Raw genomic sequence first — 14472 nt, forward strand, 5'->3', positions numbered from 1 at the left:
GACTGGGAGATGCCTCCCAGCAGGGGTCAACAGACACCTCACACAGGAAAGTTCTGGCTGGCATCAGACAGGTACCCCTCTGGGATGAAGCTACCAGAGGAAGGAACAGGCAGCAATCTTTGCCATACTGGAGCTTTCACTGGTTATACCCAGGCTGCAGGGTCTGGTTATAACCCCTGTAGGGTCTGGAGTGGACCTCCAGCAAACTCCAGCAGACCTGCAGAAGAGGGGCCTGACTGTTAGAAGGAAAACTAACAAACAAAAAGCAGTAACATCAATATCAACTAAAAGGACACCCACTGAAAAACACCATCCAAAAGCCATCAGCATCAAAGATCAAAGGTAGATAAATCCACAAAGATGAGGGAAAACCAGAGCAAAAATGCTGAAAATTCCAAAAACCAGAATGTCTCTTCTCCTCCAAATGATCGCAACTCCTTTCCAATAAGGGCACAAAACTGTATGAAGAATGAGTTTGATGAGTTGACAGAAGTAGGCTTCAAAAGATGGGTAATAACAAACCCCTCTGAGCTAAAGGAGCATGTTCTAACCCAATACAAGGAATCTAAGAACTTTGAAAAAAGGTTACAGGAACTGCTAACTAGAATATCCAGTTTAGAAAAGAACATAAATGACCTGATGGAGCTGAAAAACACAGCATGAGAACTTCGTGAAGCATACACCAAGTATCAATAGCTGAATTGATCGAGTGGAAGAAAAGATATCAGAGATTGAAGATCAACTGAATGAACAAAGCATAAAGACAAAATTAGAGAAAAAAGAATGAAAAGGAATGAATAAAACCTCCAAGAAATATGGGACCATGTGGAAAGACCAAACCTATGATTGATTGGTGTACCTCAAAGTGACGGAGAGAATGGAACCAAATTGGAAAAACACTTCAGGATACTATCCAGAAGAACTTCCCCAACCTAGTAAGACAGGCCAACATGCAAATTCAGGAAATACAGAGAACACCACAAAGATACTCCATGAGAAGAGCAAGACCAAGACACACAGTTGTCTGATTCTCCAAGGTTGAAATGAAGGAAAAATTGTTAAGGGCAGCCAGAGAGAAAGGTCAGGTTACCTACAAAGGGAAGTCCATCAGACTAACAGCGGATCTCTTGGCAGAAACCCGACAAGGGTTCTGTTCATTGGTTCTGTTGATGTGATGGATTATGTTTATTGATTTGCATATGTTGAACCAGCCTTGCATCTCAGGGATGAAGCTGACTTGATCGTGGTGGATAAGCTTTTTATGTGCTGCCTGCTTTTGTTTGCTAGTATTTTACTGAGGATTTTCACATCGATGTTCATCAGGGATATTGGCCTGAAATCTTTTTTTGTTGTGTCTCTGCCGAGTTTTGGTATCAGGACGATGCTGGCCTCATAAAATGTGTTAGGGAGGAGTCCCCATGTTTCTATTGTTTAGAATAGTTTCAGAAGGAATGTTACCAGCTCCTCTTCGGTACCTCTGGTAGAATTTGGTTGTGAATCCGTCTGGTTCTGGGCTTTTTTTGTTTGTTTGGTTGGTAGGCTATTAATTACTGCCTAAATTTCAGAAGTTGTTATTTGTCTCTTCAGAGATTCGACTTCTTCCTGATTTAGTCTTGGGATGGTATATGTGTCCATGAATTTATCCATTTCTTCTAGGTTTTCTAGTTTATTTGCATAGAGGTGTTTATAGTATTCTCTGATGGTAGTTTGTATTTCTGTGGGATCAGTGGTGATATCCCCTTTATCATTTTTTATTGCATCTATTTGATTCTTCTCTCTTTTCTTCTTTAATAGTCTGGCTAGTGTTCTATCTATTTTCTTATTCTTTTCAAAAAACTGGCTCTTGAATTCATTGATTTTTTTTTGAAGGGTTTTTCATGTCTCTATCTCCTTCAGTTCTGCTCTGATCTTAGTTATTTCTTGTCTTCTGCTCACTTTTGAATTTGTTTGTTCTTGCTTCTCTTGTTCTTTTAACTGTGATGTTAGGGTATTGATTTTAGATCTTCCCTGATTTCTGATGTGGGCATTTAGTGCTATAAATTTCCCTTTTAAAACTGCTTTAGCTGTGTCCCAGAGATTCTGGTATGTTGTTCCTTTGTTGTCACTGGTTTCAAAGAACTTATTTGTTTCTGCCTTAATTTCATTATTTACACAGTAGTCATCCAGGAGCAGGTTGTTCAGTTTTCATGTAGTTTTGTGGTTTTGAGTGAGTTTCTTAATCCTTAGTTCTAATTTGATTGCACTGTGATCTGAGAAACTATTATGATTTCTGTTCTTTTCATTTGCTGAAGAGCATTTTACTTCCAATTATGTGGTTGATTTTAGAATAGGTGTGATGTGGTGCTGAGAAGGGTGTACCCTTCCCAAATCTTGCAATTATATCTGAAATTTAATGATGTATTTAATTACATTATAAATCCACTATCATAATAACGTCTTGCTTAAAACCAAGAAGATGGGTTTTAAAACCACCATGGCACATATATACCTATATAACAAGCCTGCAAGTTCTACATATGTATCCCGGAACTTAAAGTATAATAATACATTTTAAAAATCAGACTATTGAGGAGGAAAAAAATGTGAGTTTTGTGAGTGTCCACAGAAATGTGCAATCCCATCATCATAAGATTATGCCAGAGTGCAGGGGGTCATGAGCAAAGAGAGGCCAAGAGGTTTCTGGGAGTAAAGATTCTTCCCATGGAGGGTCTTTTCTGGACCTACCACTAGAGGTCAGGAAAAACTAACCTACATAGGCAGACAAGCCTTGAAGGCCAACATTGTAGATGAGTCTGTTTAGTAGTGGTTTAAAAATCATGTATTGAGGTGCTATGTAGGAAAATTTCTGACATTCTGAATAATTAAAATTGTGAACAGCAAAAGAAATGAATACCTTCATTTATCTTCACTTTATTAATAATATAAACATGGAAGAAATACAATTTATGTACTTAAGAATAAAGATCTGTTTAAAATTGGCACCAATAAAAAAATAAAAGCTTGAAAAGTGGGAAAAGGTCACACTAATTACACTCAGAAGCTGGGTTTCAATATATTGATTAAGCCAAAAATATATTGAAGGCAATTTAAAAATAGTGAGCAAGTTTTTGAGAATGAAATTTCTATCTACTTCTAAAGTCTTACTATTTAAAAATATATTCAATCATAATTTCTCCAAAAATCAGTGAATTATGGTTTTGGCTAAAGACAATATCTTACTTCTTTAAATCCTTCCCAAATCTTGCAATTATATCTGAAATTTAATGATGTATTTATAAATCCACTATCATAATTGCTTACCTATTATGTGTTATTATGCTAGATGCTGGGTTAATAGAAATAGAATTCAGACATGATTCTTCAGTATCAATTATCTCAGCATTTAATGGAAGTGAGAGTCATATACACAATAGACTATAGTAATATATAAATTGCAATTATTTTTCACAATAAATCTATAAAGTTTTATTCAACCAAAAAAGGCTACTTTGAGTTAATATTGTCCCCATACTACTCTTTGAAAAATCAAAATATTTTATTCTCTTATCTCCCATAAATACAGTAGCAAAATGACCTTTAGTCCTGAGACATAAGACAGCTACTATTTGATGGACTATAAGATGTCAGGTGTGAATATTGTACTAGAATATTTGAGTGAAGTAATTGTAGAGAAATCCTCTGGGCAGGAAAAGAACAAGAGGGAAACAGTAAATGCCTAGAGAAAATGGAAGAAAGAAGATAAATCCTATGGGGAACATAATAAAAATAAAGAGGAAATAAACTTCATATACACTACCCAGGTTTGCCTAAATCCATTTTTTGCTTTCAAGGAATATAATTTGAATCATCAGTCAACTGAAACTAATTTTTATTTCAGATGTTTTAAAATTATTGGTAAAAATTTTCTGGCTGGGCACAGTGGTTCATGAATGTAATCCCAGCACTGTGGGAGGCAGACGTGGTGGATCACTTGAGGTCAGGAGGTTGAGACCAGCCTGGCCAACATGGCGAAACCCCAGCACTACTAAAAATACAAAATTTAGCCAGGCATGGTGGCAAGTGCCTGTAGTCCCAGCTACTTGGGGAGCTGAGGCAGGAGAAAGGCTTGAAGCAGAGGAGGAGGTTACAGTGAGCAGAGATCACGCCACTGCACTGCAGCATTGGTGACAGAATGACACCTGGTTTCAAAAAAAAAAAAGAAAAAAAGAAAAAGAAATCATGTTATATTCTTCCAAAATTTGTAGAAATTTAAAATTATTTGTTATTTCTAAATATCAACTTTATGTAAAATGCTTATTACTATATGTAGACAGTGACACTTAAAAATATTACTCATCAGCAAGATGGCCGAATAGGAACAGCTCCAGTCTCCAACTCCCAGCGCGAGCGACACAGAAGACCGGTGATTTCTGCATTTTCAACTGAGGTACTGGGTTCATCTCACTGGGGAGTGCCGGAAGATCGGTGCTGGTCAGCTGCTGCAGCCCGACCAGCGAGAGCTGAAGCAGGGCAAGGCATTGCCTCACCTGGGAAGCACAAGGCGGAAGGGAATCCCTTTTCCTAGCCAGGGGAACTGAGACACACAACACCTGGAAAATCGGGTAACTCCCACCCCAATACTGCACTTTAAGCAAACAGGCACACCAGGAGATCATATCCCACACCTGGCTGGGAGGGTCCCACACCCACGGAGCCTCCCTCATTGCTAGCACAGCATCTACCGGCAAGGCAGCAGCGAGGCTGGGGGAGGAGGCGCGCCCGCCATTGCTGAGGTTTAAGTAGGTAAACAAAGCTGCTGGGAAGCTCGAACTGGGTGGAGCTCACAGCAGCTCAAGGAAACCTGCCTGTCTCTGTAGACTCCACCTCTGGGGACAGGGCAATAACAAACACAGCCGAAACCTCTGCAGACGCAAACGACTCTGTCTGACAGCTTTGAAGAGAGCAGTGGATCTCCCAACACGGAGGTTGAGATCTGAGAAGGGACAGACTGCCTGCTCAAGTGGGTCCCTGACCCCTGAGTAGCCTAACTGGGAGACATCCCCCACTAGGGGCAGTCTGACACCCCACACCTCACAGGGTGGAGTACACCCCGAGAGGAAGCTTCCAAAGCAAGAATCAGACAGGTACACTCGCTGTTCAGAAATATTCTATCTTCTGTAGCCTCTGCTGCTGATACCCAGGCAAACAGGGTCTGGAGTGGACCTCAAGCAATCTCCAACAGACCTACAGCTGAGGGTCCTGACTGTTAGAAGGAAAACTATCAAACAGGAAGGACACCTACACCAAAACCCCATCAGTACATCACCATCATCAAAGACCAGAGGCAGATAAAACCACAAAGATGGGGAAAAAGCAGGGCAGAAAAGCTGGAAATTCAAAAAATAAGAGCGCATCTCCCCCGGCAAAGGAGCGCAGCTCATCGCCAGCAACGGATCAAAGCTGGATGGAGAATGACTTTGACGAGATGAGAGAAGAAGGCTTCAGTCCATCAAATTTCTCAGAGCTAAAGGAGGAATTACGTACCCAGCGCAAAGAAACTAAAAATCTTGAAAAAAAAACTGGAAGAATTGATGGCTAGAGTAATTAATGCAGAGAAGGTCATAAACGAAATGAAAGAGATGAAAACCATGACACGAGAAATACGTGACAAATGCACAAGCTTCAGTAACCGACTCGATCAACTGGAAGAAAGAGTATCTGCGATTGAGGATCAAATGAATGAAATGAAGCGAGAAGAGAAACCAAAAGAAAAAAGAAGAAAAAGAAATGAACAAAGCCTGCAAGAAGTATGGGATTATGTAAAAAGACCAAATCTACGTCTGATTAGGGTGCCTGAAAGTGAGGGGGAAAATGGAACCAAGTTGGAAAACACTCTTCAGGATATCATCCAGGAGAACTTCCCCAACCTAGTAGGGCAGGCCAACATTCAAATCCAGGAAATACAGAGAACGCCACAAAGATACTCCTGGAGAAGAGCAACTCCAAGACACATAATTGCCAGATTCACCAAAGTTGAAATGAAGGAAAAAATCTTAAGGGCAGCCAGAGAGAAAGGTCGGGTTACCCACAAAGGGAAGCCCATCAGACTAACAGCAGATCTCTCGGCAGAAACTCTCCAAGCCAGAAGAGAGTGGGGGCCAATATTCAACATTCTTAAAGAAAAGAATTTTAAACCCAGAATTTCATATCCAGCCAAACTAAGTTTCATAAGTGAAGGAGAAATAAAATCCTTTACAGATAAGCAAATGCTTAGAGATTTTGTCACCACTAGGCCTGCCTTACAAGAGACCCTGAAGGAAGCACTAAACATGGACAGGAACAACCGGTACCAGCCATTGCAAAAACATGCCAAAATGTAAAGATCATCGAGGCTAGGAAGAAACTGCATCAACTAACGAGCAAAATAACCAGTTAATATCATAATGGCAGGATCAAGTTCACACATAACAATCTTAACCTTAAATGTAAATGGACTAAATGCTCCAATTAAAAGACACAGACTGGCAAACTGGATAAAGAGTCAAGACCCATCAGTCTGCTGTATTCAGGAGACCCATCTCACACGCAGAGACATACATAGGCTCAAAATAAAGGGATGGAGGAAGATTTACCAAGCAAATGGAGAACAAAAAAAAGCGGGGGTTGCAATACTAGTCTCTGATAAAACAGACTTTAAACCATCAAAGATCAAAAGAGACAAAGAAGGCCATAACATAATGGTGAAGGGATCAATTCCACAGGAAGAGCTAACTATCCTAAATATATATGCACCCAATACAGGAGCACCCAGATTCATAAAGCAAGTCCTTAGAGACTTACAAAAAGACTTAGACTCCCATACAATAATAATGGGAGACTTCAACACTCCACTGTCAACATTAGACAGATCAACGAGACAGAAAGTTAACAAGGATATCCAGGAATTGAACTCATCTCTGCAGCAAGCAGACCTAATAGACATCTATAGAACTCTCCACCCCAAATCAACAGAATATACATTCTTCTCAGCACCACATCGTACTAACTCCAAAATCGACCACGTAATTGGAAGTAAAGCACTCCTCAGCAAATGTACAAGAACAGAAATTATAACAAACTGTCTCTCAGACCACAGTGCAATCAAACTAGAACTCAGGACTAAGAAATTCAATCAAAACCGCTCAACTACATGGAAACTGAACAACCTGCTCCTGAATGACTACTGGGTACATAACGAAATGAAGGCAGAAATAAAGATGTTCTTTGAAACCAATGAGAACAAAGATACAACATACCAGAATCTCTGGGACACATTGAAAGCAGTGTGTAGAGGGAAATTTATAGCACTAAATGCCCACAAGAGAAAGCAGGAAAGATCTAAAATTGACACTCTAACATCACAATTAAAAGATCTAGAGAAGCAAGAGCAAACACATTCGAAAGCTAGCAGAAGGCTAGAAATAACTAAGATCAGAGCAGAACTGAAGGAGATAGAGACACAAAAAACTCTCCAAAAAATCAATGAATCCAGGAGTTGGTTTTTTGAAAAGATCAACAAAATTGACAGACCACTAGCAAGACTAATAAAGAAGAAAAGAGAGAAGAATCAAATCGACGCAATTAAAAATGATAAAGGGGATATCACCACCGACCCCACAGAAATACAAACTACCATCAGAGAATACTATAAACACCTCTATGCAAATAAAGTAGAAAATCTAGAAGAAATGGATAATTTCCTGGACACTTACACTCTTCCAAGACTAAACCAGGAAGAAGTTGAATCCCTGAATAGACCAATAGCAGGCTCTGAAATTGAGGCAATAATTAATAGCCTACCAACCAAAAAATGTCCAGGACCAGATGGATTCACAGCTGAATTCTACCAGAGGTACAAGGAGGAGTTGGTACCATTCCTTCTGAAACTATTCCAATCAATAGAAAAAGAGGGAATCCTCCCTAACTCATTTTATGAGGCCAACATCATCCTGATACCAAAGCCTGGCAGAGACACAACAAAAAAAGAGAATTTTAGACCAATATCCCTCATGAACATCGATGCAAAAATCCTCAATAAAATACTGGCAAACCAGATTCAGCAACACATCAAAAAGCTTATCCACCATGATCAAGTGGGCTTCATCCCTGGGATGCAAGGCTGGTTCAACATTCGCAAATCAATAAACATAATCCAGCATATAAACAGAACCAAAGACAAGAACCACATGATTATCTCAATAGATGCAGAAAAGGCTTTTGACAAAATTCAACAGCCCTTCATGCTAAAAACTCTCAATAAATTCGGTATTGATGGAACGTACCTCAAAATAATAAGAGCTATTTATGACAAACCCACAGCCAATATCATACTGAATGGGCAAAAACTGGAAAAATTCCCTTTGAAAACTGGCACAAGACAGGGATGCCCTCTCTCACCACTCCTATTCAACATAGTGTTGGAAGTTCTGGCTAGGGCAATTAGGCAAGAGAAAGAAATCAAGGGTATTCAGTTAGGAAAAGAAGAAGTCAAACTGTCCCTGTTTGCAGATGACATGATTGTATATTTAGAAAACCCCATTGTCTCAGCCCAAAATCTCCTTAAGCTGATAAGCAACTTCAGCAAAGTCTCAGAATACAAAATTAATGTGCAAAAATCACAAGCATTCTTATACACCAGTAACAGACAAACAGAGAGCCAAATCAGGAATGAACTTCCATTCACAATTGCTTCAAAGAGAATGAAATACCTAGGAATCCAACTTACAAGGGATGTAAAGGACCTCTTCAAGGAGAACTACAAACCACTGCTCAGTGAAATAAAAGAGGACACAAACAAATGGAAGAACATACCATGCTCATGGATAGGAAGAATCAATATCATGAAAATGACCATAGTGCCCAAGGTAATTTATAGATTCAATGCCATCCCCATTAAGCTACCAATGAGTTTCTTCACAGAATTGGAAAAAACTGCTTTAAAGTTCATATGGAACCAAAAAATAGCCTGCATCTCCAAGACAATCCTAAGTCAAAAGAACAAAGCTGGAGGCATCACGCTACCTGACTTCAAACTATACTACAAGGCTACAGTAACCAAAACAGCATGGTACTGGTACCAAAACAGAGATATAGACCAATGGAACAGAACAGAGTCCTCAGAAATAATACCACACATCTACAGCCATCTGATCTTTGACAAACCTGAGAGAAACAAGAAATGGGGAAAGGATTCCCTATTTAATAAATGGTGCTGGGAAAATTGGCTAGCCATAAGTAGAAAGCTGAAACTGGATCCTTTCCTTACTCCTTATACGAAAATTAATTCAAGATGGATTAGAGACTTAAATGTTAGACCTAATACCATAAAAATCCTAGAGGAAAACCTAGGTAGTACCATTCAGGACATAGGCATGGGCAAAGACTTCATGTCTAAAACACCAAAAGCAACGGCAGCAAAAGCCAAAATTGACAAATGGGATCTCATTAAATTAAAGAGCTTCTGCACAGCAAAAGAAACTACCATCAGAGTGAACAGGCAACCTACAGAATGGGAGAACATTTTTGCAATCTACTCATCTGACAAAGGGCTAATATCCAGAACCTACAAAGAACTCAAACAAATTTACAAGAAAAACACAAACAACCCCATCAAAAAGTGGGCAAAGGATATGAACAGACATTTCTCAAAAGAAGACATTCATACAGCCAACAGATACATGAAAAAATGCTCATCATCACTGGCCATCAGAGAAATGCAAATCAAAACCACAATGAGATACCATCTCACACCAGTTAGAATGGCAATCATTAAAAAGTCAGGAAACAACAGGTGCTGGAGAGGATGTGGAGAAATAGGAACACTTTTACACTGTTGGTGGGATTGTAAACTAGTTCAACCATTATGGAAAACGGTATGGCGATTCCTCAAGGATCTAGAACTAGATGTACCATATGACCCAGCCATCCCATTACTGGGTATATACCCAAAGGATTATAAATTATGCTGCTATAAAGACACATGCACACGTATGTTTATTGCAGCACTATTCACAATAGCAAAGACTTGGAATCAACCCAAATGTCCATCAGTGACAGATTGGATTAAGAAAATGTGGCACATATACACCATGGAATACTATGCAGCCATCAAAAAGGATGAGTTTGCGTCCTTTGTAGGGACATGGATGCAGCTGGAAACCATCATTCTTAGCAAACTATCACAAGAACAGAAAACCAAACACTGCATGTTCTCACTCATAGGTGGGAACTGAACAATAAGATCACTTGGACTCAGGAAGGGGAACATCACACACAGGGGCCTATCATGGGGAGCGGGGAGTGGGGTGGGATTGCATTGGGAGTTATACCTGATGTAAATGATGAGTTGATGGGTGCAGCACACCAACATGGCACAAGTATACATATGTAACAAACCTGCACGTTATGCACATGTACCCTACAACTTAAAGTATAATAATAATAAATAAATTTAAAAAAAATATTACTCATCCAAGTTAAAAACAATCTACTTACAATTCTCTGACATTTTTGAAGAGAAATATTCCAAAAGACTTAAAATACTTGCTTCCTTTAATTCTGGAGGGACTGATTTGTCCAAGCGTAAAATATTTTTTCGTGAACTTTTACATTGACAGAAACCAATTAGAGCAGTTTTTCGCAAATCAGAAGTGGCTGCATACAAGCAGATTTCTGCAAGAATTACTGTATATATGTAGACTACATTCCAGGCCCAGGAAAAATCATCTACCTTGTAACTTTCTCCCTGAAATAAAATAGATATCCGATCATCAAAGTATGTCTTTGCATATCAATAACTATATAGTGTACTTATAATAATTGTTAAAAGACCGTAATAAACTAATATTTCTAAATGTGTTCATTAAAAAATGGGTTTACCATGAGTAGATTGCATAAAATACGGTTCAAAGAATAAAAAATATAGACAGCTAATAATTATATAAAGAACAACTTCACAATTTAATTAGCAGTCAATGGAATGTAAATTAATTCAATGAGATACTATTTTCCATATCATATTCAAAAGGAACCTTTTGATGTACAGCTCAATTCTAATGTGTGACACTTTCATTTATTGTTCATAGGAATGCAAGAAAGTTATTAATATATCTTATGGAGAAAAGTTTGGACATCTTGCCCAAAAACTTTGAAAGAAACTTCACAGTCTTTCACTTGGTAATTTAATTTTATTAGCCTACTGTAAAGAAATAGAAGTGTTGATAGAGATTTTATGTATGAGAATAACAATTCAACATTACTTATAATTAACTGTGAACAAGTAGAAACAAATTTAATAACCAACAATACAGAAATGTTTCAATAAGTGATCTTACCCCAACCAAATTATAAATTTTAATATTAGGTAATGAAAATGAAAAATGTTTATGATAAATGGTAACTGTGAATTTGCTTTTATATTTAATTAAATTTATTATTATAAAGTTATGCATATTATATGCCCTAATACAATATACAATTTAAATAGTGGAAAAAATAAAATCTGTTTCTCTTCGGTTCTCTTTTCACATATAAATTAGCAATGTTACCTGATTTTGAACAGACATAATGCTTGAAACAAAATCTCTCACTATGTCCATTAAAGCTTTCAAGCAGGCCATGTTTAATTTGGCAGCCTCCCCAAGGACCAGTAAAGCCAGTACTGAATCCAACCTGAAAATTTTATGGACGAAAGGATAAAGATTGTAATGGAAAATAATAATAATCAACTTTTTAATGTAAAAAAAGGTAATAGGTCAGAGGAAATGCATGTCTGGATTACAAGATATATTTATTTTCAATAAAGATTAGTATTGGTTCTCACTTATTATGGTAAAAATCTTCAAAGATGAGACACATTTTGGTAATATGTTTGAGTTCAGAGTAGTGGTCTGACAAATCTGAGTAATAAGTACTACATATAATCACATTTCTTCATAGATCCTGAACAACAGGCAATCAGGGGCTCTGGTTGTAGAGTACCCCCAAAAACTCACAATAGGTTTTAATGTTTAACCTCTTGCAACTGATTCCACAAGGTGAATTTCAAGAGCGTGTTTTCTTCTCAAAACAGAGCAATTTTTTAAAAACCGCCTTCTTCTAAGATACTCCAAAGATTCAACACTCTTTGATTTTGGAAAAAGTACAATTTCTCAAAATAAAATTTATATTTCACATGAATAGAAGACTATTATTTTTTAAATATTAAAAAACTGGGAAATCACACAAGAATTTATTAGTTATAAATGTACATATATTTTGAATGTTTTGAAAATTATATATTTGTGATATTTTTACTTAAACAAAAAATAGTTTGAAAAAGAACTGATAAGAGCTCAAATTAAAAATTACTTTGGTCTATAGCTGTTTACTGTCTTGATTTGTAGGCCATTAATAAATTTAAAAGTTAGTATATTTTACAAGATTATTTGAATTTCACAACTGTGATATTTCAGGCCCATAAGTTCAAGGTCATCATCATTTTCTAAATCAAACCATTCTTATTATGAAAATCAAAGACAATTCTTTATATTAATTAGGGCTTTACAGATATCAATGTGCTTTCACATAAATTATTTCATTTGATTCGAAAAACAATTTTTGACACATTTAAGATTTCTCTAGACCTTTTTTCATACTAGACAACTGAGACATAAATAGGTCCGAAGGACTTGTCCAAGTTCCCTTTTTAAACTAGATTAGTTGTAACTCATGTTTTCTCCCACCAAGAAGTATTTTCTGTCTTGCAATTCTGCTTTTCTAAACCATTACATAAACGTCAATATTTAATCTTAGTGTGGCAGGTGCTGCCTATTGCCCTCCCTAATACTAGTTGTCTCCTTTTCTAATGGAACATGCATTTTGTTCAAAATGGCAATATGCTCAATTAAGTTAGCCCCCTCAAGATGGAATTCTCTGTATCTTGATTGGAGTAGTGATTACATGAGTGTATACATTTCCCCAGGGTCATAGACCTATGTACATAAATGTATGACGTTCATGGTATCTAATTTATATTTCAGTAAGTTTGATTTAAAATTGACTGCCTAGACTCCCTTGAAGCTTGGAATAGCCATACAGTGTAGATTTGGTTAATCAGCTAGAAAAGGAAGCATATTATGAAGACTTCCAGGCAAACTATTATTTTTCTGGTTAAGAAAAAAATTTTTTAATTAAATAACAGGTGTTATTTTTCTCCTTTGCTCATCCTCTTCTTCCTGCTTGTAGTGCATATATTCCATGATATCATAAGGCACAGCAGCCTTCTTTCAACAAGGAGGACAAAAATCACCTGCTATAAAGACAGAAAAGGAAGCTAGAAGAAGCTTGGGTCTTGAAGATTTCCTTAAGTACTCACATCAGCACTGCACTACTTGTCATGTGCAATAAAGAAAGCTCTGTTGGGTTATGCAATTGTAGTCAGGTTTCTGCCAAATAAAGAAGACGAAATCCTAATTGATGCACTTAACATGATGCTTATGAACATGAACTTTAGAGTCAGAAACATCAAGATGAAATCTTAGCTCTGCCACTAATTAGGCATATGTTATAGGGCAACTTATGTATCCTACCTCATCTTAATTTACTTGTCTATAAAGAAAATACAGCAAAACTCACTTTTTAGAGATTATTGTGAGATTTGAATGAAATACTCCATGTAAAACGTCAAGATTCAGAATGCTAAATTGAATTCAATTACAAACATACTATTTCTTTGACATAAAAAAGATATGAGTTTGATAACTTTCTCATTAAAGTCATAGAGTGACTGGAAGGAGAAGTCCATCCAGATGACCACCAAGAGGGAAACTAAGTCATTCCCCAGACGACTTATCATTTATACTTCATATTATGGTCAATTAAAAGAGAGGATACTCATAGAGTTCATAAAACTTCTTTTCCCTTGAATATACTTCATAATCAGAAGGTTTTGATTCTTCTTTTCTCTTTTAAGTCTGGAAAATTGTAGCTAACCTAGGATTGAACTATGGATTGAAAAAGATCCATCAGTGTTAGCCACCTATGGTAGAGAAATGCTCAGAAACACACTATTTTCAATTAATGCTGCTGATCACAAAATTGTCTGTGAATGAAAATGCTTTCATCAAAAACAAACATCAATACTTATAAAGTACAGTTTGTCAAAAACAAAAGTAAAATTGAAAATCAATGCACATAGAATGGAATTCAAATTGGATTAGGCTAGAAATTTCCATACAGCACTAGCTTCTTTGTGAATTCATTATAATACAGAAAGTCTCAAGTATCAGCATATTGACCTGGTTTTACATTGCCGTGAAATTAAAGTTGTACAAAATAATATGCAACTATTATAGATTTGCTCTAATTTTGTAAATAAAGAAACTGAGCCAGAGTTTTACTGGCTTGTCTAAAATAATGATATATACATACACACATGCACACATTTATAGAAGTTAGAAACATCAGCATTTAAAA

At 37.0% G+C, this 14472-nt stretch overlaps 1 protein-coding gene and 1 long non-coding RNA gene across 17 annotated transcripts in view; one reads left to right on the forward strand and one right to left on the reverse strand.

The window, feature by feature from the left end:
• The window catches only part of LOC102115922 (uncharacterized), a 329390-nt gene that overhangs the window by 297582 nt on the left and 17336 nt on the right, over positions 1 to 14472 (forward strand). The window lies entirely within an intron of this gene.
• TMEM232 (transmembrane protein 232) overlaps positions 1 to 14472 on the reverse strand; it is a 316396-nt gene that overhangs the window by 180562 nt on the left and 121362 nt on the right. For 13 of the 15 annotated variants that reach the window (XR_012414003.1, XM_073994028.1, XM_073994025.1 and 10 more), the window contains 2 exons: positions 11565 to 11688; positions 10513 to 10762 (listed from right to left, as the gene is read on the reverse strand). Coding sequence is in view for 14 of the 15 variants with exons in the window: in XM_073994028.1 (XP_073850129.1) it covers positions 10513 to 10762; positions 11565 to 11688 (374 nt within the window). In the remaining variant the exon portion in view is untranslated. Of the gene's footprint in view, positions 1 to 2266; positions 2383 to 3829; positions 4179 to 10512; positions 10763 to 11564; positions 11689 to 14472 lie in introns of those variants that run through there. The other 2 variants (XM_073994023.1, XM_073994021.1) reach the window with 2 other exon arrangements.

This window comes from Macaca fascicularis, chromosome 6 (assembly GCF_037993035.2).
Source record: "Macaca fascicularis isolate 582-1 chromosome 6, T2T-MFA8v1.1".
Taxonomy (NCBI): Eukaryota; Metazoa; Chordata; class Mammalia; order Primates; family Cercopithecidae; genus Macaca; species Macaca fascicularis.